This window comes from Pecten maximus, chromosome 3 (genome assembly GCF_902652985.1).
Source record: "Pecten maximus chromosome 3, xPecMax1.1, whole genome shotgun sequence".
Classification (NCBI taxonomy): domain Eukaryota; kingdom Metazoa; phylum Mollusca; class Bivalvia; order Pectinida; family Pectinidae; genus Pecten; species Pecten maximus.
In genome coordinates this window covers 14,638,167-14,665,722 of record NC_047017.1, presented here as the reverse complement: position 1 = coordinate 14,665,722, position 27,556 = coordinate 14,638,167, and the positions used below count along the sequence as shown (strand labels likewise).

The following is a 27,556-nucleotide window of genomic DNA, read 5'->3' as shown; positions in this document are numbered from 1 at the left end:
ATGTTTCAGCCATTGAAATATGTTCACGGTACATTGTTGGGCAAGGCTTTAAAGCGTAAAAGTTCTGATATTTCCAATTCAAGCTCAAAACAACAGTACATGTACAGTTGTATTAGGAAAAGCGGGAGCGAAAGTTTCTAGCTAATTATATATATAAGTGGTGTAATGGGCACGAGGAATGGCTGAGGTTTGACGGTAGCGTGATGACATGTGTCCTATATTATGCATTGATCAGACTGCTATCACACTAAAGGTGTTTTCATTCTCTAGGGAATATTTATATTTCCACTCAATTCAGACTCTATGAACCTACCACAATTAACTCAAGTCATTTTTTTAATGAACTATATCAAGTCCAGCGCAGGAATACATTTGTCATTCTAAAAGTAGGGGACTATATTTTTTAATTCCTTTACAAAAGTGATATTTATATGAAATAAATTTCATTAAAATAATATTTGTCTTAAATCGATATAAAGTTTGTTCACGAAAGAAATCCTGAAAGTAATAACCATATGTAAACGAAGAGTGATGACGTACATTTTCGTAAGTTCTGTGGTAGACTTGCAGAAGTCCCTATTTGTCAAGGACAAAATATTATACAAAAATATATCCAAAAAATATAAATATAAGGATTGAATAAAGTTATGTTGAGGTGTATGGGGATATAAACCTCAATAGGTCTTGAGACAAATTAGTTATGAACTGCTTCGCATCTCATCTAATGCTGATAATGATAACTAAGTTAGAATGAATTCCAAAAGAAATCAAACAAATGATAGTCAAGTATGTGAATTTCCTTTAGAAACTATAGTAAAGTTTACCCCTTCCCCTAGGGCAAACGTGAGAACCAAGAGTCGTGAAATTCACAATTTAGGTAAAGCACCTTAAGACCCTTCCATCTATGAAGAGTGATTGATTTTACCATACCTGAGTGTATAACAAATCACTGTCCTGCTGGAAGCAAATTTAAACTCCTCACATAAAAAAAAGTGACATTAGGATAAATTTCGAAAGTACATATACTGTCTTGTACTGTTTAAATAACTCACCACCAATTTCTTCCTCAATTGCATCTGATGCTGATGTTCCTGGCTCACCAATATTAGTTTCTGATGGAAACCTGTAAATGACAAAGACTTGCAGTGGCTAGATAGAATTATTTCATCATAAAACATATTTTGTCACTCACTGGTCAAACAGGTACCAGCCATTGACCAAAGTTGGTGTTCCTGGAACACAAACTGGTGGATTTTTTAACTAGTGCTTGCAATAGTGAATAAATATTAAATAATCTCAAGTAATCATTTGTAATACTTACATTTTTTACTGCATGTTATCTGTCTAAATTTTATGTACTTATTGTGGCTTTTTTTCAAATGTACTCAATACATACACTCAGAAATAAAATCTATTGCTGGATTGCACAGTGCCCTTCTTTGATACCGATTCGCTGTTCTGAACCATTTTCTTTCTATGTGTATGATAATGGGTAATTCGTACATGTGTCACAGAATAGCGATCGGTATCTTTTATTCAAAGGTCTACGGTAAATGCATGAGGAAGTATTTCGTGTGTATATCTTTTAGTCTAAAGATGCTTATATGGTTGCTAGACCGAAGTCGTTTTTATATTTCATGGTTAATTAATCAATTAAATGTGCTTATTTCTTCATGCTTTCAAAATGTTGAATTTTCAGTAGTTTTACTACTACTTTTATTACAAGATATGGATATAGAGTCCAATCCCGGCCCGAGGCCCGACGAGCTTTCAATATTTCACCTCAATGTACGAAGTGTTAGGAATAAATTAGATTGTGTAAAAGACATAGCCGATGAATATGATATTATTTGTTTAACAGAAACTCATCTAGATGATCAAGTATCTACAGATGAATTACTTATTGATGGTTTTCATGAACCTTTTCGTCTTGACAGAAATTTTGCTGGTGGAGGTATATTAGTTTACACTAACAGTCTTTTAAAAGTAAACCGATTAACGGAACTTGAATTTCCCGGCCATGAAGTAATTTGGATTAATGTCCAGTTAACGAATTCTTCTTTCATTATTGGCACTGCTTATAGACCTGAATATTCTGGTTTACCTTTCTGGGAAAATTTTCGTACATCTATTAATAGTGCCTTAGACATTTCACCAAATATTATAATAACTGGTGATTTGAATGTCGATTTTTTAACTGTATCTACTAATCATATTATTTTTGATATAATGAGATCTTTTAGTATTACTAATGTCATAAATGAACCAACTCGTATTGGGCCGACTAGATCCAGTCTACTTGATCCTATTCTCTTATCCCAGTCTCTTTCCTGTATCGATTCGTCTGTAATACCTGTTGATAAGTCTATCAGTGACCATGATAGTTGCACTGCTAGTATTAATATTCCTTGTACTTTTAGACCCACTTTTAATCGTAAAGTTTGGCTTTATAAGAGAGCCGACTTTGAAAAGTTTAATAATCTTATTACTAATTATAACTGGAACGCTCTTTTCTCAAATTGTAATTCGGTTGATATTGCTTGTGATCGTTTTACTGATATATTTTTAAATTTTGCAAATTTGTGTATTCCATCTAAATTAGTCACTTTTAGGCCTAATGATAAACCTTGGATGACCTCAGAATTAAGAACTAATTTGAGAACTCGTGATAGATTACACAAAATTGCTAGGTCAACCAAGCTTCTTTCGGACGTTAATAAATTTAAGCAACAACGTAATAAGGTAAACAACATGAAAAAACATGCACGATTATTTTTTTATGAAAACGTAAACGGCATTATTGATGCATTTTCAACCACTGATCCAAAATCTTATTGGAGACTTATTAAACGATTACTAAAATCAACCGGATCTTCACAATCTATACCTACTCTGGTAGATTCTCTTAACAATTCTATTGTCACCAATGATGAAGATAAGGCTAATCTATTAAACAATTACTTTTGTAATATTACAACAGTTGACGATACTAACACTGCTATTCCTTTGGTAGAACAAAGAACTGACAAAACTTTTAGCTCTATAAGAGTGAACATTAACGAAATTAAAGATATCTTACAAATATTGAAACTCGGAAAGGCCTCTGGTGAAGATGGAATTAGCCATCATATGTTACGAAATACTTCACATACTGTATGTATTCCTCTTGAAATTATTTTTAATATGTCTTTATCGACCAGTAATTTTCCATCTAGTTGGAAAATTGCCAAAGTTATGCCACTATTTAAAAAGGGTGATCGACATTCTCCTTCTAATTATAGGCCAATTTCTCTTTTATCTACCGTTGGTAAAGTATTTGAACGTGTAATTTTTAAACATATATATAACTACTTCATGGAAAACTCTTTGTTTTATAAATATCAATCGGGTTTTATGCGTGGTCATTCTACTGTGTATCAACTTCTTGAAATTTATCACAATATCTGTATCTCACTTGAAGAAAAGAAACATGTATGTATGGTATTCTGTGATATTTCAAAGGCGTTTGATAGGGTGTGGCATAAGGGTCTTCTGGTCAAACTTCAATCATACGGAATTTGTGGAGAGTTACATTCTTGGTTACAAAATTATCTATGTCACAGACGACAAAAAGTCTTTTTAAACAATTCATATTCTCAATTGGGTTTAAATTTAGCAGGGGTTCCCCAAGGTTCAATCCTAGGTCCACTTTTGTTTTTAATATATATAAATGATATTGCCGATGTTCTTGAGTCAGCTGCTCGTCTTTTTGCAGATGATACCTCTATGCTAATGTCTTCGTCATCCTGTCTTGAAATTGAAACTGTTTTAAATAGGGATCTAAATTCTTTAAATCTTTGGTCTAAAACTTGGCTAGTTACATTTAATCCAGACAAAACTGATGTAATATTTATTTCTAATTCTAATGACTTAGACGAAGACCTAGAATTGAACTTTGATGGGAAAAATTTGATTTTTACTGACAACCATAAACATCTCGGAGTATATTTTAATTCGAATGCCAAATGGGGAGATCACATTAACGCAATATACAGTTCTGTTATGAAGAAAATTAACGTTTTAAGAAAATTGAAGTTTTTACTAAGCCGTGAATGTCTTTTAAGAATTTACAAATCATTCATCTTACCAGTTTTAGAATATGCATGTGAGGTATGGGATGGTTGCACCAAAGCCGAATCAGAATTGTTGGAGAAAGCCCAAAGGGAGGCCATTCGTATCATAACAGGCCTTCCGTCTTATGCAAATATCGAATATTTATATTTTGAATCAGGTTTAGATACCCTATCAAATCGTAGAAATCGAAGAAAACTCCAACTTTTATATAAAATGCAAAATAACTTAACACCAATTTATTTGAATGATCTCCTACCATCTACAGTAGCAGAAAATAACCGATATCCTCTTAGAAATAATAATAATTACAGAGTTCCTCCATTTCGGCTTTCTCTTACAAATAGTTCCTTTATGCCATCTACTATTCGTAGTTGGAATTCATTAGATTTATCCGGACGATCATTACCTTCTTTACCTTTATTTGTAAATTCTTTGGCTTTAAACGTGCAACCATCCCCACCTATCTATTTCGGTTTGGGTGAAAGAAAATTCAATATTATGCACACCAGACTAAGACACCAGTGTAGTCCACTTAAGTACGATTTGTATCGTGTAAATCTTGTTGATGATCCAGCTTGCTCATGTGGATATCCATGTGAGAATGCCTTTCACTTTTTATTTGAATGTCGCCTTTATGCTCAGGAAAGACGTATTATGCTACAACATATAAATGCCTTTGGAACAGAACCTAGTTTAAAACTTCTATTGTATGGTAATACTCAATTTTCCGTAGATCTAAATTGTCGTATTTTTAGACTTGTGCATTTATTCATAAAATCCAGCAACAGATTTTAAAATATTTATAAAGTTCTTGTGAACTATTGTGTTTGTATTAAATTTTCGTAGTCATTCAAACTTTATGCCTATTTCTATATGTAATATACATGTGTTTATATGTGTAATGGGAGAAGGCCTTAGTAAGTTGCAATAACTTGTGCCTAATCCCTTTTCCTTAATTGAAATAAAATATGTTTAAAGTAAAGTAATACTTTCATCACAACTAACCAAAACAATTGGATTCAAATCAGACAAAATTAATTGAGACTGCAATGATACTGCAGTGAGAGTAAAAAAGTTTAAAGAGGCAAGACCTACTTAGCTTAGGAACTTTTGTTCTGTAACTACAAACTCTAATGTTCTGAAGTAAATTATAACATTCTGCTGCAAATTAATAACATGAAGTCCCCATATTCCGTTTTTTTCTCAAATACACTTTTTATATGGATTTCATCAAAAATTAACATAGAAAGTAATGGAAAATTCTCATTTGACATGGTTAAATGTGTGAAAGTTGAAAGTTTATTAGTTTTGAGCTAAATTTGCACACTTCAGTGGAGTGAAATCCATCATAAATAATGATAAAAATATATGTAAACCGGATTTAAAAACATTGCCATATATAGCTGAATTCAGCTACTGTATTAAAATAGTTGCTCTTTTTATTAATACACTTTCTGTGAATTGCAGCATCCATAAAACGGGCATATAGCGCATTAGCTAGGTACATCCTCCTTTAAGGACTCGCACAACTAAATAAGCTCACAAATTGTGTTTCACCTGAACCAAGTCCCTGAGGAAAATGTGTTTCTTAGGTTTGTAGCTGTTTCCTGAGTAAATAACATATGAAATAGTTACTTTCTATATAGGAGAATAAAGAGTAGGGTTTTGAGGTTTTGGAAAATCAAAAATATACACTCCTACCGAAAATAGAATGATGTAGGATTTGAGGTGTAAAAAGGCAGGAATTCCTCAGGTGGGGGTTCCGCAGTGTACTGTTAATGTCAGGGTTACTGTCTTTCGAGTACCCGTGTGCTCTTATAGGCCAATAAACTTATACAATAACATCATTTATCAGATAAACTTCAAACTTTAATTTGATATAAATTTCATATCATTTGAACTTGAAACGAGCAAATAAAGGGATGGGGTCACTATTAATAACATTAGTAAATTATTTAGTTGTGCGAGTCCTTTAAGTGCATACGGCGGAGTCCTCTAAAAACGAAGTTCGAGAAGGAACCTCCAATATTATTATACCATAAACATGATTTGTTACAAATCTTCAAATTTCATAACACCCTGTACCTGAAAAGGAACTTCAAATTTCACAGAAAACTAATTTTGTATCGGCAGACAACCTAATTCTAGTGTGCTCACCTCCCAGACCGTTTTTTATTTTGGTTTTATTTTATATTTTCCTTTAACTGATCTAATTTGCACCATATATCAATTCTATTGGAAAAAATTGGGACCTTGTTTTAAGCAAGACTAAATTATAATTGACTACCAAACAGTAGAATCCACTGTCTTTATTTTTTAACAGATCAGCATTTTTCAGGCAATTCTGGCAAAATGTGCTTCACAGTGTTTTGGGAAGAAAAGACAAAAATCTTGAATTCAGGGAGAGGGAGTGAGAACTGGGTTTATTGTTTCTTAGAATATGATTATAATAACAATGATATAACTGATTCACATGTGTATGAAAACTTAAAAATATAGGAATAGACATTTTTATCCTGCTAAAGTTAAAGATTATAAAACATCTTCAGCTCTACAATCTGGTTCATACCTCAAGCTCTGTTTGCGCCAAAATTATAGAGTATAAAATACCAAACAATATAATTGGCTGTAAAATCTTGGCATACCCTCGATGAAAGGGGCAGGCATTTATCATTAACAATAATATTTCATATATTTTAGAATTAAAACATAATTTTTACCAAAGGTTAGCGAGAACTACGTCTACACCTTAAAAACTATGATAGTGATATCTAACCACTCTATTCATGGATCATCAAGCACTTCAGGAAAAACCTTTAAAAAGGAAACCTGTGCACGGCAGTGTGGCAAAATCACCAGAAGGGAAGCACTGGGACTTGGCTTACAAGTGTTATACAAATAAATCAAACTAATATCAGACAACAAATTATGAATAACTAAGTCGGAATGAATAAAATTAAAACAATAATAATATACTAACAAGAGGCCCATGGGGTCTGTATCGCTCACCTGGTTGGATTAGACCAAATGTCAAAATATTGTTCATATTCAATTTGTTTTATTTGTAAATCTCAAACAATGCTATATATGGTTATAGTGTAGGAATCCTAACTGCTTTAAAGATTAATGAAGTCCACTCTCTAAGGTCTGAATGACCTCAAGAATTGTTTTAGAACATGCATTCATAACTTTATGACTAGTAGCAATTTAAAGGAATTACCTCTATTTCCCCTATTGGGCCCCGCCCCTTTGGCCCCTTTGGGATCAGAGTCACCATTTATGCAAAATCTGTTCTCCTTCCCCCATAGATGTTAATTCTGACCAAATTGGGTTTAAATCCATTCTTAACTTTATGACTAGTAGCGATTTAAAGGAATTACCTCTATTTCCCCTATTGGGCCCCCGCCCCTTTGGCCCCTCGGGGGTCAGAGACACCATTTATGCAAAATCTGTTCCCCTTTCCCCAGGGATGTTTCTGACTAAATTGGATTCAAATCCATTCATAACTTTATGACAAGTAGTGATTTAAAGGAATTACCTCTATTTCCCCTATTGGGCCCCGCCCCTTTGGCCCCTTTCTTTGGGATCAGAGTCACCATTTATGCAAAATCTGTTCCCCTTCCCCCATAGATGTTAATTCTGACCAAATTGGGTTTAAATCCATTCTTAACTTTATGACTAGTAGCGATTTAAAGGAATTACCTCTATTTCCCCTATTGGGCCCCCGCCCCTTTGGCCCCTCGGGGGTCAGAGACACCATTTATGCAAAATCTGTTCCCCTTTCCCCAGGGATGTTTCTGACTAAATTGGATTCAAATCCATTCATAACTTTATGACAAGTAGTGATTTAAAGGAATTACCTCTATTTCCCCTATTGGGCCCCGCCCCTTTGGCCCCTTTCTTTGGGATCAGAGTCACCATTTATGCAAAATCTGTTCCCCTTCCCCCATAGATGTTAATTCTGACCAAATTGGGTTTAAATCCATTCTTAACTTTATGACTAGTAGCGATTTAAAGGAATTACCTCTATTTCCCCTATTGGGCCCCCGCCCCTTTGGCCCCTCGGGGGTCAGAGACACCATATATGCAAAATCTGTTTCCCTTTCCCCAGGGATGTTTCTGACTAAATTGGATTCAAATCCATTCATAACTTTATGACAAGTAGTGATTTAAAGGAATTACCTCTATTTCCCCTTATGGGCCCCGCTCCTTTGGCCCCTTTGGGGTCAGAGTCACCATTTATGCAAAATCTGTTTCCCTTTCCCCAGGGATGTTTCTGACTAAATTGGATTCAAATCCATTCATAACTTTATGACAAGTAGTGATTTAAAGGAATTACCTCTATTTCCCCTTATGGGCCCCGCTCCTTTGGCCCCTTTGGGGTCAGAGTCACCATTTATGCAAAATATGTCCCCCTTCTGCCAAGGATGTTTCTGGCCAAATTTGGTCAAAATCCAATAAGAACTTTTAGACTAGTAGCGTTTTGAAGCAAATGTTGACGGACGGACGGACGACGGACGCTGCGCCATGACATAAGCTCACCGGACCTTCGGTCCAGGTGGGCTAAAAATGAGCACAAAAGAATAGTTTGAAAATAACTCTAAAACTGAATTCTTCTAAATCAAAACAAAATTGATTTCACCTATTTAGAAACGTAATTTCCAAGATGGCGTCATAAATTTACAGGGATTAATATATAATGGGGATAACCTTGGTGTTGCAGGGATCGACACTAACAGTAGCCCGGCAGCCCTGGGCTGCCAGAAATCTGGTCGGGCTGCCAGAATGTCCAGACCAGTAGCCCTGTGGGCTGCCAACATTTTCAGTCAAATGTTTAATGAACTAAAATGTAGGAAACTGTATCTAAAATATTCATTTTTTCCCCTCTCAGTGTTGGGATAAGGGGCTGGAGGGACAATGCTCCAAAATCCCCCAAGAGGGGCATCACTTTTGGCTGCCTGGGCTGCCTCATTCCAAAACCTGGCAGCCCGCCGGTCTGTCAAGGTGATTAAGTTAGTGTCAACCCCTGTGTTGCAGGGGCTGGGCTGAGCCCTTGACCAATCAACTGCTATCGATTTAGGCATGGGGGTCACTTAGGTACCACAGTGGCAATAATGACCCTTGACCAATGGAGACAATAATTAGCATATTATGATTACATTCATACAAACCAATTTATTTGTGACGTTTTATTGTACAAAAATATGTCTATAAATAGACATTTGTTTTTTTATTTGATTTGGAATGGTGTAGATTACTGATGCCAAAATGATTTGCTGGAAAAACCTTGCAGACAAAAAAAAAACTGAAAATATGTTTGGTATTCCTTGCATAACTTTCAAATACTTACGAAACTTCAATTTTTGCACAGGCCAAGACTGCTTTAAGTTTCTGTTCCCCGTAATGGGACATAAACCTTAATGGTAGTATCTCTTCTGGCAGTCCCTTTACCACAACCTCCCCAGCAAATACACGCTTGTATGGAAATGGATGAGGGTGTCCAACAGCACTTCCTACAAAACCAAAACAGCAAACCTCTCATATATACACTGTAAGCATGACCATTTTTTTAACAATAGACAACAAGTCAAAAAAAGAAAAACCTTGTTGACATTAATCAAGCTTCTTGGTCACTATGGCAATGTAACAAATGTAGCTTCCAGTAAATCATTACAACAAAAAGCAATTTTATCATAGCGTCTGTGTGTGCACTGATGTTGTGCATACCGGTAGGTATATTTAACTACATTATGGAATTACCAGGTATTCTACCACAATACCCTGTGTTATTCAACTCTCAGACCATCAGTTAATCATTACAGCTGTTGATTAACAATCTGTTTATACCACACGTGGTATAAACTCTGTACGCATTTTGATTGGCTAACACGGTGAACTTTGACCCAAGCTGCAATTGTTATTGACGTCATCAATAATCTAATGACGTCACATCACCGGGTCCCGGACGTCGCAGGTACACTTTATTTGCATACGCGAAATTATACTTGGCCACGTTTCCCTTTGATTCAAGCCGATATTATTGTGGTAGAAACAGGTCACACGACTCGAAATTGTTGGATATGGAATTTATTTCACAATCGTAAGTTATTTTTTAAAAGTTGGAAAAAACACTCGCTAAAGCTCGTGTCTTTTGTAACTTTTAAAAAATAACTTACTCGTGTGAAATAAATTCCATATCCAACAACCACTCGTTGTGTAACCTCTATTTATCTAACATTTGCACGTGGCTGACATTTTTCAAGAAATGTCTCCGACAGGTTTTTACTATCATATTTAAATTTTCAAAGCAACATTACCATATCGTATGTATAAATCCTGGAACACATTTATCTACTACAATCATCATGACTTCCTTAAAGTCTCAGTTGGATATGGATAGCCAGCGTACAGATGACATTTAGATGTTGCCAGTGTTTATCGTAACCTTAAACTTCATCATAACATTATTTTGTTTCACCTTGGGAGCAGGGAAACTCCTATGAATGAGAATACAAAATTCTTTATGGTTTAATAAAGAATTTCCTAGCATGGATCGAGGTTCATGAATATAATCACATTGACTATGAATTCACATACCATTTTTGTTCTTCATCAAACTTAAACAATACTTGCCAAACAAACTGTTTAAATGCTCCATTGCCCTTTTTCGCAAAGACTTTGTATTTTCCTGCTCGACAGATAACACTGGAGTATCTACAAAATGTACAACAGGTCAATTATCCGAAGTTCAAAATATCAAATTAAAAACTGTATTAACTCTAGCAAAACCAGGTTTACTAATATGACGGTTAATTTTTTATTGTCATATTTCTTGTGATAAAAACAATTGATGTGGATCTTCAATTATCTTAACTTACCTTCAACACAGAATCTGTGTAGTTTTTCCAAAATGTCATTTTTATCCTGGAAATACTGCTCTGCCTTCCCACTGCCAATGAAGATTGTGGATTGGTCAATACCGTCAACTCCAAGGCATGCCATAGTGACACCATGTCTAGCCAACTGCAGCATCTAAGTAAAGAGAAATAAAGTTTCTTCTGGTACAGAGAAAGATTATTAAAACATTGGTAATTTACAGACCAGTTGCATTGGTGGAGATATGGTATCATCATCTGGTCAGTTCTACTTCTTATGTCTGGAGGTTGAGAAAAAGTCCTGTTGCCTGATTAGGTAGTCACATGACACTTTGTACATGTATATCTGATAATACAGATGAAGGGTGGATAAATACATTACAAACATAAGGCCAATTTAACTCTTTCAAACTTAAATTATGATCAAGGTCATTCATTTGAACAAACTTACTAGCCTTCATCCAAGAACGCTTAAAGCCATATATAAGGTCTCCGGACCTTTCATTTATTGAAAATACATCATGGAAATATTTCAGCCTATTTGACTGCTCTCACCTAGAAAGGTCAAGGTCATTTATTTTAACAAACTTAGTAGCCCTTCACCCCAGCATGCAACTCCCTTGAACATTCTATTATTGAGAAGAAGTTAATTTAAGATTTCAGCCTATTTGACCCCTAAGACCTTGAATGAAGGTCAAGGTCATTCATTTGAACAAACTTGGTAGCACTTCTCCCCAGCATGCTACAGACCCAGTATAAACTCCATGGGTCTTTTGGTTATTGAGAAGAGGTCATTTAAAGATTTTAGCCTACTTGACCCCTGTGACCTTGAACAAACTTGGTAGCCCTTCACCCCAGCATTCAAAACCTGGCACGTCCTTAAATGACCCTGGCTGTTAATAGGACGTTAAACAAAAAGTATTTATCTCAATTTCTGGTCCCAGGGGTGCCACACCCTCTGTTTATACAAAGTTTGATCCCTTTGCCCATTAATGCTTCTGACCAAATTTCATCCATTCAGGCGTTCGGGACAAGTAGGGATTTAAAAGACTTACCTCAATTTTCCCTATTGGACCCTGCCCCTCCAGCCCCAGGGGAACCACACCCTCCATTGATACAATGCTTGATTTTGATTGCCCAATAATGCTCCAGACCAAATTTCATAAAAATCCATTAGTTGGGGTTTAAAGGAAATGTTGACGGACGACGGACGCTGCACCTTTGGGCCAGGTGAGCTAAAAAGCAAATCATCCCAGCATGCTACAGGCTGAAGTATAATGTTTTATTTTAAAATATATCAAAATTATAGTACGGAAATTTATATTCAGAGGGCATGGTATGTCCAAAGGGCAGTATATGTGTAGACGTGGCTACTACCTGTTGACACAGACACTGCCCCTGGGTATACAATGCCATTTACATAAGAACTCTGTCTACTTGGACACAAGTTATATATTTACCTTAGTATTAAGCGATTTGGATTATGTAATTAACATCGTCCCTAGCATATAAAGGAGAGAGAGCCTTTGGACCATAGGTGACCCAGGTCCTCGGGTCAGTCCCGGCCCGTATAGGCCGGGCGGAGACACACCTTACGACTCCCTCTCACTGGACGTACATATGTACTAGTATTAGGTCTCTGGGCCTCTTGGTTATTAAGGAGAAGTTGTTTAAATGGAAAAGCTGACGCCTTCAGACAGGTGAGCTAAAACTGAAGCAGATCTAGAAAAGTTAACGGATGGAGGATGCACATTGGTTCATGAAGATAGCTCACTTGGCCCTTTCGGTTAATTCAGCTGAAAATCCAAGAAGTTTATCTTGTTTTCCATCCGTTCCAATAACAGATGATGCACAACTAAGGACAAGGTAAATCTACAATAACTTTCTGATTTTTCCGACAGAGTGGAACCATCAGGACTTGAACGGCTCACCATCTGTTATGATTGACAAATCTATACATACTGTAAATCACTTATATTTCGCAAGTACTTAATTTCGAGAACTCACCTCATTCAAATTATTCTGATCTCAAAATGACTTTAAATTCGCGAATGACGAAAGCGAGTTGTTTTCAATGTAAATAAAGCTATCACATCCGTTCATATAGTGTTTTGTGATATAAAATTACACCCTGATATAAGTATATAATTTATCATTCAATTAATACTTTAACAGCGATATCTGTTCACCATCTAAAGATTACAGTATATTCTTGTCATTCTTATATAAATATTCGTAAGGGATTTGAATTCGCGCTTGACTCTTCTCGCAAATTAACACGAAAATAAATCCCACGCGAAATATAAGTGATTTACAGTAATAACAAAAAACAGTAGATGTATAACTTACATCAGTGTGTATGCTGTTAAGAAGCTGTCGCTTTGTCTTCTGAGGTCCATTCGATTCTTGGTTTAATTTTATAGCCTTCTGTCGATAACTTTCCTTCTCTTCTTGGCTTTTTCCATTCCAAGCAGACGCCCATTCACCTCCAAGACTCCCTAATTGGTCTGTGAAAAAATACAAGAGATCCAGAGAACATTAACGATCACATGATTTAAAGGAGTCTTTGACACTGTGAACTTGAAATGTCAAAATAAACTTTGCATTATTTTTTCCATAAAAATAGATTTTTCAAGATGGCCATTGTGACATTTGCTTCTCCAGAAATAAAACATTAATAATAAAACTTTTCCCCTAAGGTGACTGAATGTTATCTTATCGTTCCATATGTTTCAAGTAAATTTCCAATTGCTGTTTCATAAATGTTCAATTTCTTCCTTACAATTCTTAAATCTAAAAGTTTACTAAACTGTATCTCTCAATTCAGAAAAATAGGAAGGCAGAATAATCATTGTTAACATAGTCTCAAACTACCTTGTGGCAGTGGAATAAAAACATATCCTACCTTTATGTTCAGAAACAAAGGCATTAAACGCAGAAATTCCTCTTGCGTAGTGTTTCTTTTTGATTTCTTGTTTCTTGGAAGGTAGGTTTTCTCTCCTCCTGCGATTTCCTATCCACTCCTACAAAAGAAAAAAAAAAGAAAAAATCAACAAAGTAGATATTTATAAGCAATAATAATCTCCTTTCAAACATTTGGTGATGGCATATATCTATAAAACAACTAAAAAAAAAAAATTAGGTGCCCTGGACTACTCAAAACCAGAATTAATTAAGAAATGTTTTCATGAGCATGATGAGATAAAGGCAAGATTTATTTCTAGCAATCTTATGAGACGTTCATATACAACAACTAGTAGTATGATTTGGCTAATTTGTATTGTCATTGAAGGGTAAAACAATGTAAATTACGGCTTCCATTCCTTCCCTAAGGTCAGTTGGTGATTATCTTGGTGTTTTTTAAAAGGTTAATGGTTGAGTAGGAATAAAATATGATTTTGTCTTGGTGGACAGTGATATTCCTCGAGGTGGCGATATGCACTGTCACCCTCAAAACACTGCGATATTTTTATACCATTATTAAATCATGATTAAACATTATACATTTTAAGTAATATCTGTTCAAAAATTCCATGGAATGATATTTGTTGCACTAACACTGCTTTCAAATTGATCGCTAGACAAAAAGAATCAATTGGCAACAATACAATGACTGTAATTTCTCCCAAAATATCACTGGATGGATATGCTCCAATTATGACAGTGAGTACGCTTGGTTTCAACCCAGTGCATTAAAATGGTCTACTAGCTAGTACAATAGCAAACCGTTATGTTTCATTTGGGATGCTTAATGTCAACATGTTATAACAAAAATAGATAAAAAAGTTTACACATCTAGTGACAGTTGGATGTCACATTTATCTAACTCAAGTAAGTTAGTTTTAAAAATTTTCACTAAAGTCCTGTCTTTTTAAAATTTGAGAGTTAGATAAATATGATATCCAACCACCACAAGTCATGGAAATTCTTTTTACCATATCTTTTTTATTTAAGGGTTAACTGTAATATTTTGTTTACGTTATTGAGCAATACTACTACTAGTAACAAAAAAAAACTGGGGTGTACTCTGAATAAACCGCGAAGCAGTTTATGAAAATTTGACCCTTTTTAGCCCCACCCCTCAGGCCCCTGGGGGATGGGGACCATATAATTCACAATTTTGGTTGACCTTTAGCCATAGAAGCATTCTGCCAAATTTCCTTGAATTTAGTCTAGGGGTTTTGGGGAAGAAACAGAAAATGTCAATTGTTTACACAGACGCATGACGATGGACAAAAGGCGATTAGAATAAGTCACTCTAGACTTTGTCTCAGGTGACCTTAAAACAGGCATATGACTACTTAATGTAGTAGTTAAACTGGCTAATCATGAATTTAAAATAACCTCTTTGTAATATGTTCCATTTAACAGTTAGAAATCATTTCTTCCTTTTAAAAGTGTTAAGAACCATGTCAATTTCAATATAACTGATGACATAGCAACATGCTATTAACCATTGAAAATTAAGACTCTGACAAAAGAACCATTATGAAATTGGAGGCAGTGTATGGATACATGAAAAGATATGTTAGGCTTTTTAACATGATAGTTTTCTTTTCATATGATAAATAAAACCTGTTTATTGATAACTAGCTCTCTATAACCTACTAAACTATAACAACTAAACAATTAGAATTAAGTTCTTTCTGAAAACATTTATGAACTGTTTTGTACAAACCCACAATGTTTTTAGTGATAAGGTTGTCACACGTGGAAGTTTGTGGTCAAAAGTCATTCCTGGGTCAGTTCATTTTCTCCCAAGTAAGTATTATCTAACTTGTGGTAAATCAATTTATTTAACGAAGACTTCTAGCTGTTCTATCAATAATTATTTGATTAGAGATAGGAATAGAAGACACCACAACACCACACTCTCTATAACTATACCTTGACAACATCTATATGCAGTCCTGTGGACTGGGCTGCTTCAGACCACATCTGTTTGCATTTGTGGCCTTTTGAGGTCATTCCCCTTTCATAAAAGACATCCAACAATTTCCTTTCATCGTTGCTGATTACAGTTCGTATTCTCTGTAATAATTCAAAAATAAAAGATAAATATATTTCAATAATTAAAGGCAATTAAAAGGTCTCAAAACAGGACATGTTCTATACAATTGAAGGGTCAATTGTAAGTAAATTAATTACAGTTAGATACTGGTAATATTGATAAATCTGATCTTCCTATGAACTTGTAAAATTATCCATTATTTTCTCCAGATAGTGTGTGGACAAAGTTTGGATAATGTCAAAAAAGGTCATAAGGCCAACACACATACCAGTACTCATATTGCTGAACAAAGATACTCAACTGTACATTAATTTAAAAATGGACGTAACTTTGTGTAATAAATCAATGTTGGTTAACACTTTATCTTTAACTTATATGTGGATGAAAATGGACACTGTTTTAGCCATTCCATACAGCCTTAATCGTGTTAATAGTTTGTCACATTTTTTGGAAAGTTCCTTGACTTGGCCTTGACTGACCAGGGGCTTAGTACATTTTACCATGGGTCTGTAGGAAGGACAATTTTTTATTCCCCCACCCCCTTTAACTCCACTAAAATCTTGCTATTGATATATGTTTCTTAAGGAGTATGTGGCTTCAGGGATGCTTCCTGCCAGATTTAGTTGAAGTTTTACGATAAATTTTTTTTCAAGGTTTTAGCAGCTATAAAGAATAATGAATTATATTGGAAGGTTTTTGCAATGGTGTTGCGGTTTTGTAAATGTAATTGTTACCCCGTAAAATGAAATTAATATAACAGAGCGCAGGATTAATTAAATTTAAATCACTGCCTCTGCCAGGGATCAAACCCAGGACTTCTGGCTTACTAGTCTTACGCTCAACCGATCGAGCTAAAGAGAAGATCTCTCTGGCCAAGCGGTATATTGTGAATGGTATTTACCATGGTTACATACTCCCCCTCCAGGAAAGAACTCGTCATTGAGTTTCCATGGGTAACAGCGACGCTTTTGCAAGCAGCGATGAGTATTATTCCCGAGTCCCTACATGGGCGCCAATGTAACAGAGCGCATGATTAATTAAATTCAAATCACTGCCTCTGCTATGGATCAAAACTGGGACCTCTGGCTTAATTACTAGGCTTACGCTCAACCGTTCGCATTAAAGAGAAGATCACTCTAGCTGAGTGGTATATTGCGGCTAGTATATACCATATGGTTACATTAATTTCAGAGATGATATCAAAAAGTTTATGTGGTTATTATTGGTAGGATAAGTGTCACTTGCACAGTGACTAACTATAAATCCTCTATCTGGCCTATGTTAGATGGTATTGGGTATCAACTTGTCACACGAGTAGTATAATATGTGGGTATTTCTTCAATTATGCACAAACAATGTTCAAATGAAGCACAGTTTATTTAACATAAACACAGACACACACACGGAGACAGTGACCTGAAATAAAAAGAACAATACCTAAAATACATACGGACACGTGTAAACGATGCCGACAATTACATTATTTAATACTTAACGCATTAAATATTCATTTAGGTATATTATATATGTTTATATTATATTCTATTTTATTCCATAGTTAGACTTTTACAATTAACAATTATAATACATTATTTTTACAATAGCTTTGACCCTATGGAGCCCGACCACGTGTATGTCATATGTTAAATATTTTAACATATTAAGGGCAAGATATTTAAAATGCAAATATATTAGTTCAATGTATTTTATATATCAAATAGCTAAAATACATTAAATATGTATTTATATTATTATTTTAAATTAAATAAACTTACCTAGAAGCACTGTGGCCGTAAAGCACACAGGCTTATACCAGACGTGTATGTTGGTGCAGGGTCTATAGCCGTTGTGGCTGCACTCACCTGGGCAAGGCCCAGGTAAAGTTTTCCACGTGCACGGGTATAGGGTCATGCAGGGTCAAAGTGACACACTCAACCAATCCTTGCGCTCACCTCTCATACGTCACCATAACAACTATATACACAGGTACATAGGACATTATATGACACGGGGACTTGTACAAACATTATACACGATACACAGCGCAAGTATCTATACACACTTTACATGTACAGGTGTTGGTCAGACTATTAAAGTTTGACCACCGTGACATTCTCCCCTGCAAAGGAAAATGACTCCTGGCATTTAAACTAATATATCAACCACAATGGTTGAATCTACTAATAATATAAAAGAATGAGCAGCTAATTATCTAATATCCAAGTGATTGGGGCAATCCCTACCTACGAGGAATACAAGATAACTGCTCATATAACACTATAGAATGAAAAATCTAAAATTAACATCTGTATAAAATGAAATTATCACCTTGGCCAGTGTCCCAAGGTAATATAATTATATATTCCATAACTACTTAGAGATTTTCTCCTCTGCCATGTGGAACAAAGCTTTCCTGATGTGAATATTAATCTTTTACTTTATAATTGAATGTAAATTACAATTATGCTGCAGTTTCTACTTATTTAATGGTAAACCATAAGGTAATACACACAAGTAGCTGTAGAGATTAAATATTAATTTCACAATTTGAAGTAAACTTTGTCCACCACGACATTCTCCCACTGCTCTGAGTATCTAGACGTAGACCTCAGCTCCAGAATTGGACGGTACCAAGGTTCCCATGAGCCATTCCCCATACAAGTTAGGAGATTTACAGACTCGCCTGGGCCTTGCAGCTGGTATCGAGTCTTGTGTCTGACCTTCACTGCCTGCAGTGTTGGAATTTCGACACACACCCTTATTACCCTGTTTCGGAGAATCCCCTGAACCAACAGTATGTGGTTGCACTGGCTGTCGCGACTCAGCAACAGTGCGTCTGGGTCTCCTAGCAGGAATAACATATCTGGGTGTTTGACTCCCATCCTCATCTGAGCTATCAGAGTCAGTAGTTGAGGAGGAACTCTCAACTAACTCTATTCCGGCATTCTGATGATTTCGGGTTGTCTCCCTTGGTTCCTGGGCACCCGCTGTTCTGGGTAACCACATGAAAGGGAGGAGCAGGTTCCTATGTACAGTTTTTATAGGTCCCTTTCCCGACTCTTTCTGGATCTTGTATACAGGCATATCAACATTTGGCACACTAAGGATAATGTAGGGATCCTTAGCCCATTTATCTGCCAACTTTTGCTTGCCACATATACCAACGTTCCTCATCAGAACCCGGTCTCCTACTTCTAAGGTAGCTTCTCTAACCCCCCTATCATACCTATCTTTGTACCGCTTACCCTTCCTTTCACTTTCAGCCGAGGCAGCTTTGTAGGCAAAGTCTAACCGACGCTTAAGTTTCTGGGCATAATTCTGACGACTCCCTACAGTCTCAGAACTGGTATCGATGCCAAGAAATGCATCTACACCAAGTCTCGGGTGCCAACCAAACATTAAGTAATGAGGAGAATATCCTGTGGTCTCATGTTTTGTTGCATTGTATGCATGAACAAGAGGAGCCACATAGGATTTCCAACTGGATTTTTGTTCTTCCTCCATAGTACCTAACATTTTCAACAGTGTTTGGTTGAACCGTTCGACCATGCCATTGCCCATAGGATGGTAAGGGGTAGTTCTGGTTTTCTCCACTCCAGCTATCTTGCAAAGTTCTTTGATAACTTTGCTTTCAAAATTCCTGCCCTGGTCACTATGAATACGGGCAGGAAAGCTGTAGTGGACCATAAATTGTTCGTACAACACCCTGGCGGTGGTACTCGCTAATTGGTTCCTGGTTGGAATTGCTTGGGCATAGCGGGTGAAATGGTCAGTGATAACAAGCACGTTTTCGTAGCCCCCCTTTGACCTTTCCAAGGTCAAATAGTCAATGCAGAGAAGCTCCATTGGACGAGAACTTTGGATACTGACTAACTCTGCACTTGGGACAGTAGGGGTTTTTCTACGAACACACCTACCACAGCTTTCAACCCAACTATTCACCTCAGCATCAAGGCCTGGCCAGAAAAACCTTCGCCTTGCCAACCAGTTTGTACGGTCACGTCCCTGATGACCGACATCTTCATGCACTCCCCTGAGGACTTTCTCCCTATATGCCTTGGGAATGACTAACTGTTGAACAGGGTCACCATCTACTGTGGTGTTTCTATACAGAACACCCTTAAGTAGCCTCAACAGCCGCCACTCCCGCATATATTGACACACCTCCTCAGGTTCGTGTTTCAATATCTTTTTATCAGGTCGAATCCCCTCCCTGACAAAATCTATCACCCTCCTAAGATGTTTATCTAAGGACTGTTGTTTTTCCCAATCCACACCAGAGAGTTTTACATTCCCTATATTTAGGGTGTTGTTCTCCGGTTCTAGGGATGATGTATTTGAGAGTACCACAGTTTCTGCTAAAGGCAACTCCTCTCTAGTGGACAAAGAAGCACAGGTAACTGCTCTCACTACATCTGGGAAAACTTCCTCTTGCTGATACGGTCGTCTTGACAACCCGTCAGCATCCCCATTGAGACGGCCCGCTCTATAAACTAATTTAAAGTTATAGTTTGAGAGTGAGGCTAACCACCTATGACCTGCTGCGTCCAGCTTCGCTGTGGTCGTCACATAGGTTAGAGGGTTGTTATCTGTACGTACCTCAAAAGTGTTGCCATACAGGTAATCATGGAACTTGTCAGTGAGTGCCCATTTGAGACAAAGAAATTCCAACTTATGAGCTGGGTAGTTTCTTTCACTCGGACGTAAACCTCGACTGGCAAACGCAATCACCCTTTCATGGCCCCCTTGATTCTGGTACAGCACAGCACCTAAACCTTCTACAGAGGCATCTGTGTTAACAATGAAAGGCTTGGTGAAGTCTGCATATGCTAACACAGGTGGAGAAGCTAGAAGACTGACTATGGTATCGAAAGCCTTCTGCTGACTATCCCCCCATACCCAGGGAATCTTTTTCTTTGGCCCCTTAACATTTTTGTGGGTACAGTGTCCAACAAGAAGATCATTTAAAGGTTTTATGATTTTTGCATAATCCTTAATGAACCTCCTGTAGTACCCTGTGAAACCTAGAAATGAGCGTAGCGTCTTGACATTGACAGGTTCTGGCCATGTCTTCAACGCCGCAAGTTTATCTGGGTCAGTTTGAATTCCTTCCTCAGAAACAATGTGCCCCAGATAGCACACTTGAGACTTAAAGAATTCACATTTGGAGGGCTTTAGCTTTAAGCCGTGTTTTTCAAGCCGTTCAAACACACCCTCCAGTCTTTTGAGGTGTTCCTCAAAGGTGTCTGAAAATATGAGAATGTCATCCAGGAAAATTAAACATTCCTTAAGATGGCTTTCACCCATACAAGCTTGCATCAATCTTTGAAAAGTTGCTGGCGCATTAGTTAGACCAAATGCCATGCGGTTACATTCAAAGAAACCTAGTGGTCCGACAGAAAAAGCTGTCTTTGCCTTGTCCTCCTCCTTGATCTCGACTTGCCAGTATCCAGACCTCAGGTCCAGCTTACTGAAGTATCTTGATCCAATTAAGGAGTCCAAGGTTTCCTCCACCCTAGGTAGGGTGTAGGCATCCTTAATGGTTTTCCCATTGAGTTTACGCAAATCAATGCAAAATCTTAGGGACCCATCTTTCTTTCGAACGAGGACCACATTCGAACAGTAGGGACTGTGAGACTCTCTGATAGCGTCAGACTCCATCATCTCCTTAAGATGTTGTCTCACTTCCTCATACATCCCTGGTGGAATACGACGATATGGTTCCTTAAATGGAACATCGTCCGAGAGTTTTATCTCGTGTTGCACCAAGTCTGTCTTTCCCAAATCCTTTGAGGATGTGGAGAAAATATGCTGCCACTTGCCCAGTATCTGGTATGCTCTCTCCAACTGTTCAGGAGAGAGGTTGTCCTTGTTTACTGAGACCCCCAGTTTGTCCCACCATTCCCCCTCCACCTGATCCTTAGAGGATTCAGTATCATCTTTGTCAGAGGGTTCTGGGGACCACCTGTCCATTACCTTTACATCTGTTAGAGTACACAAAGGTGATTTTGGAGAGATAGTAATTGACTCTGTAGACAGATTACAGATCCGGACTGGTATACGTTTGAGTCTACCAGGTGCGCATTCCAGCGACACTACCCTTGGACATACCACCAGGTTCCCGGATTGCAGTGAGCTGTCCTGTTCTGTCACAGCTGTACTAAAGTTCCCCACCTTGCGTACCAACCCATGGACAGTCTTTACCTGGTTTGGACCTATGGACACTGGGTATGTATTGGCAGATTTCACCACCATGGGATTATTGACACACAAACTGTCAACAGCAGACTGCCAAGCATCTGGAAAAGTAGAATCAGAGCTAGCCTGTTGTATATCCCTACACATACGTATAATATTTGTGCCAACAATAACAGGAACTTGTCTGTTATAGTTGGTCATCGGTGTTACCAATATAGGTACACACATCACGCAATCAGACAGAAATGGAATACTGACATCTGCCTCAATATATCCCAAGTATGGTAACTTGGACCCACCTGCTCCGAATACCTGAAGATCAAAATCTTTGATATCCATCAGAACAGGCCTGGGGTTCAGAGATTTATAACAATTCTCTGAAATGCAAGTGATCATAGAGCCACTATCAATGAGAGCAGAATGTGTCTTCCCCCCTATTATGATCTGGTCAATATTTGAGCTACCAACCATTCGTTCATACAGGGTACTGTCTGTAGCGGTATTGTTACTTGGGCCATTCCTACCTTCACCACCCCCCATTTGCCCTACAACAGGGGAGGTTACTCTTTTGGCTCAGACTTACCTGTTGAGGACTTCTGGGTATTACCATTTTTTTGTTTCTGGTAAGTATTGCCGCGTCCAGCATTACCTTTATTTTGGTATGCCCCAGACTTACCAGTACCCTCAAGTTTCTTTTCGAGAGACTTGATTTTGCTCATCAAGGCACTTACCTGCTCACTGAGCTTGTCAAGCTTTTTATCACTCTCCGAAACTTGTATAGGGCTGTGTTGGGCTTTAGCCTTTGTAGGCTTATTGGCCGCTTTCTGTGCTGGGTTGAGCTCTAGGTCTACCGCTCTAACCTCCCTCAACAGCAAGTCGTATGACTTAATAGAGTCATACTTGTGACGCGTCTGGCCTTTCAATCTGTCGCAGCGCAAGCCAGTCCAAAATTTGGATCGGATCATGTCATCCCTGGCTGAAGGGCTTACATGTCCACTGTTTATGGCAAGCTGCAACAGTGCCTCTAGTCTGCACCCGAATGCGGTGACAGATTCACCTTCTTTCTGTGTAGCAGAATAGAACTGCTGTAATACAACTTCATTAGAAGCTACATTACCAAAGAAGGTGTCCAACTTTTTCAGAACTTCATCCAAAGTTGCCATAGGACCTAAAGGTATAAGAGTCTGACGAGCGATACCCCTGAGTGATTTCCTTATAGCCTGAAGAACAAGCTCTTCGGACAGGGTGCTGTCAGATGCTAGACACCTGACCTCGTATCGCCATCCCTCATATGTGGTTTCACCACGTTGAGGTGACTCATCTCCTGAAAATGAGGAGATTTTCGGAACCTGGGGTAAAAGGTGTGTATTCCTATTCAGCGATGGAGTTAGAGGAACCCCATATCCTCCCCCCAGACCCGAAAATGGAGAATCATTAGATATAGGAGGTAAAGGAGTACTGGTATTCCCCCCATCCCCAAGTCCAGCGAAATCAAATTTTAATGAACCTTGGGCCCCTACCATACCTTTGTCACTGCTCGCAGATTTAACATTAACAGGAGCTTGTGACACAGCAGGAGTTTTGATAGAGCCAGGATCTCTTACACTCAGCATGCTATCATACTCCATCTTGGTAAATAGGACATAGTCACTATTCTGGCGCAGAAGGCTAGCCATGAGGTCATAGTCTGCCTGCTCCAAGTTGGAGGTTCCTGCTGGTGGCTTTGAGTCTGCCATCTCAGACTAAATACAAATATAAAAACTACAAATTAATATATGTAAACAATGAACTAAGCAGTGAATATATCAAGTATCCAAGTGATTGGGACAATCCCTACCTACGAGGAATACAAGACAACTGCATACAAGTATATCACCAGTAAACTCAAGTATGTAGAATTGTATGTATGATATTTACACACAATAAGTACAAATTGAAACAACAAGTCTTTTCATCCAACACCTAGCTAGTAGAGGACTAGGATGGATCCCATCCTTGTACAGACTAAAATTCAATGAGATCCGGGACTTATCCTGGTTTCTCGACTTCCTGTACCTAACTAAGTCTAACCTAAGATGAGGTGAACAGACTTGAGATCTAGTATTGACCTCTGTCAGGAAGCTGTTCAATTCCAACACTCTCTCATTTAGAATGAGATCTTGAGTTTGGAATGAATCAGGGTTTGGATGCCCCTTGGATTTATTCCACTCTTGTATAGAGTATGAGGGGATTTCCAAAAATAATAACTGTACAGTAGGAAATTGGGACACTATGGAAATAAACTTGTTAATTTCAAACTGCAAATCCGAACTAGCAGATATAGAAGTCTGATGTCGTAAACTAATGAATTTCCCTTGCTTTACTGTGAGGTCACATGTACCTAACCACACATATAAAACAATATTTGGATATGAACTAACCCTAATTGGAAGTTCAGTTTCCAACCAGCGAAGGAAATGTATAAAGCGACCACCTGGTTGGCAATGGAACTCAAGACTACAGTCTAAGTGCTGTAGCAAATCCAAATGCCTTTTCAGGTAAAATCCCTTACTACTAGTAAGAAGTATAGGTTTCTTCCTTATAGTAACATTAGGAACAGCTTTATCAATAAATTTCTGGAGCTTACTACAACTCATAACCTATTGACAGTTTCAGAGTATAAGAATACAAAATGATACTAAACCTACAACTGTAACTGTAACTACAACATACAAAAATAGTATGAGTAGGGACAATATCTAAGTTATTAGAATATAAAATACACTGCGCTGACATAAAACACAAAGGACAGATACACCATTTACAAACCCATCTCTGGCATCTTCCTCCCACTCTCAGCCTTCTTAGTATTCCCCTTCCGCTACAGTGCAGTGCAATGTGTGCAAGGTTAGTGGTTCAGAATTGTTAGCTGGGAAGCAAGCATGCAAGATATAAATATCTTATAGTTTTGTAAATAAGTATCACAGTTAAGTTTAAACTTAAGAAATATATGTTTAAATATTGTAAATGTTTAAATTCCTTAATAAATAAACCGATTTACGCGATATATTTAAATATATTGGAATATCGGCGTTATTTTTACATTTACATTTAATAATATATTTTACCATAAATGTTTAAAATTCACTGATTTGATTTATGTCTACAATTATAGACTGACAAGATATAAACACCTGAAAATAAACATCATACATGAAACAAATGAATAATAAATGAATAATCAATAGTATCACAGTGTTACAAATGTTCAAATGACAAGATATCTAGCAATTAAATTTAAAGTCAGTTCATATAAAACGCGAACGAAAAATGTCAACAACCACTGGAAACGGATCCGCACTGGACGACACAGAAAATGTTACAATTAATCCATCGGCGACAGCAGGAAACGAACCATGGACGACGAAGAAACGATGACAGGACGATGATAATCAATAAATCACACAGTCATGACGAAGTAACGAGACGAAAACAGTTGACGAACAGCAAACACCATCACCGGAAGCACATGTTGTCGTTGCTCCAGAGTGATCTCCCCTGATCATGTCATCCGGTTATCACGTGATCACCCACGTGGTAAAACGTGGGCGTACGATGCCACTGCCTCCGTAAAAGAAATTCACGTTGGGCGCCAATGTCACACGAGTAGTATAATATGTGGGTATTTCTTCAATTATGCACAAACAATGTTCAAATGAAGCACAGTTTATTTAACATAAACACAGACACACACACGGAGACAGTGACCTGAAATAAAAAGAACAATACCTAAAATACATACGGACACGTGTAAACGATGCCGACAATTACATTATTTAATACTTAACGCATTAAATATTCATTTAGGTATATTTATATGTTTATATTATATTCTATTTTATTCCATAGTTACACTTTTACAATAACAATTATAATACATTATTTTTACAATAGCTTTGACCCTATGGAGCCCGACCACGTGTATGTCATAAGTTAAATATTTTAACATATTAAGGGCAAGATATTTAAAATGCAAATATATTAGTTTAATGTATTTTATATATCAAATAGCTAAAATACATTAAATATGTATTTATATTATTATTTTAAATTAAATAAACTTACCTAGAAGCACTGTGGCCGTAAAGCACACAGGCTTATACCAGACGTGTATGTTGGTGCAGGGTCTATAGCCGTTGTGGCTGCACTCACCTGGGCAAGGCCCAGGTAAAGTTTTCCACGTGCACGGGTATAGGGTCATGCAGGGTCAAAGTGACACACTCAACCAATCCTTGCGCTCACCTCTCATACGTCACCATAACAACTATATACACAGGTACATAGGACATTATATGACACGGGGACTTGTACAAACATTATACACGATACACAGCGCAAGTATCTATACACACTTTACATGTACAGGTGTTGGTCAGACTATTAAAGTTTGACCACCGTGACACAAAACTCATTCAGCTATTTAGAAATGTCTCAAAACAGGTAACAGCCAGGTATGAAATCATACTTTTCTATGGGTAGACATATGACATTTACAAAGGTACTCCTATACTTGAATTCTAAAAATACAATTTGAATTTTGACTTTCAGTGTTGCAAACTCACCTACCCCATATAACAACACACTACTACCCGTTTAAAGAACGGGCGCCACCATTTTGATTAGTCATATATTTTATGATCAATCATCACGTCACGTGATAGGTTGAACAGAACAAAAAGCAAAATTTTAGAACGATATTAGACAAGCTAGGCTAGCCATGGCAATTTTGGATAACAAAATCATCGCTAGGGTTGACCCTTGGATAAGAGGCTGTGGCGGTTCTAAGACGGATTCTACCGCTAATAAACTTCAGCCCAGTTTAGGCATCTTAGAAATATTCTCTGTGTGCTTAGGCCTACTGTAGTCTAAGCTTACAGTAACGTCTAGTTACACACAAATAAAAAACGAACATGATGTTTAGTTCGCCATATCACTAGGGATTTAGCGGTCTAGTTTTACCAATTAAACAAAATTGGTGGTAAAAACTAAAAAGGACAATCAAAGTCTAGTGATGATAAACCTGTGATAATAATAATAAAAAACTGTGTTAATAATAGAAACCTTGCGGTAATAATCAAACTATATGGTGTATTAAGCAGCAAGTGTCAAAAACTTCCACTGGGGTGAGGAAATTTCCACTTTTCTAATCTCTACTCTAGTGTATTAGACAAGTACCTTTCCGTCTTGCAGCGCCATTTTGGATAACGATTGGGGATGCAGGATCTAGATTTAACCGCCTCTTTTGAAAAGAGTTCCCACTCAACTTATTGCATCGGCACTCATACATTCTACATCCCGTGTTCTGCTTGAAGTGTTAACA

General features: G+C 37.3%; 1 protein-coding gene and 1 long non-coding RNA gene across 2 annotated transcripts; both read right to left on the bottom strand.

Moving 5' to 3' along the window:
* Positions 1 to 231: 231 nt before the first annotated feature.
* On the bottom strand, positions 232 to 27,555 carry LOC117324633. The gene is made up of 9 exons (XM_033880557.1): positions 27,412 to 27,555; positions 15,876 to 16,019; positions 13,894 to 14,011; positions 13,338 to 13,495; positions 10,992 to 11,145; positions 10,747 to 10,827; positions 9,464 to 9,626; positions 1,053 to 1,123; positions 232 to 266 (listed from the first exon to the last, which is right to left on the bottom strand). The coding sequence occupies exons 1-9, from the start codon at positions 27,430 to 27,432 to the stop codon at positions 232 to 234; spliced, it is 945 nt and encodes a 314-aa protein (XP_033736448.1). The 5' UTR covers positions 27,433 to 27,555.
* Positions 25,890 to 26,637, bottom strand: LOC117323310. Its single transcript, XR_004531702.1, has 2 exons — positions 26,302 to 26,637; positions 25,890 to 25,944 (listed from the first exon to the last, which is right to left on the bottom strand). It is a non-coding gene; the product is annotated as an uncharacterized LOC117323310 (long non-coding RNA).
* Position 27,556: the final 1 nt, after the last annotated feature.

Bases quoted from the DNA above. Each gene is read 5' to 3' on its own strand.
- LOC117324633 (XM_033880557.1), bottom strand. From the start codon at position 27,432: ATGGCGCTGCAAGACGGAAAG. The intron at 13,496-13,893 runs GTAGGATATGTT...ATTTTTTCACAG, and splicing joins CTTTGTTTCTGAACATAAAG to ACCAATTAGGGAGTCTTGGA. The intron at 10,828-10,991 runs GTAAGTTAAGAT...TACATTTTGTAG, and splicing joins ACACAGATTCTGTGTTGAAG to ATACTCCAGTGTTATCTGTC.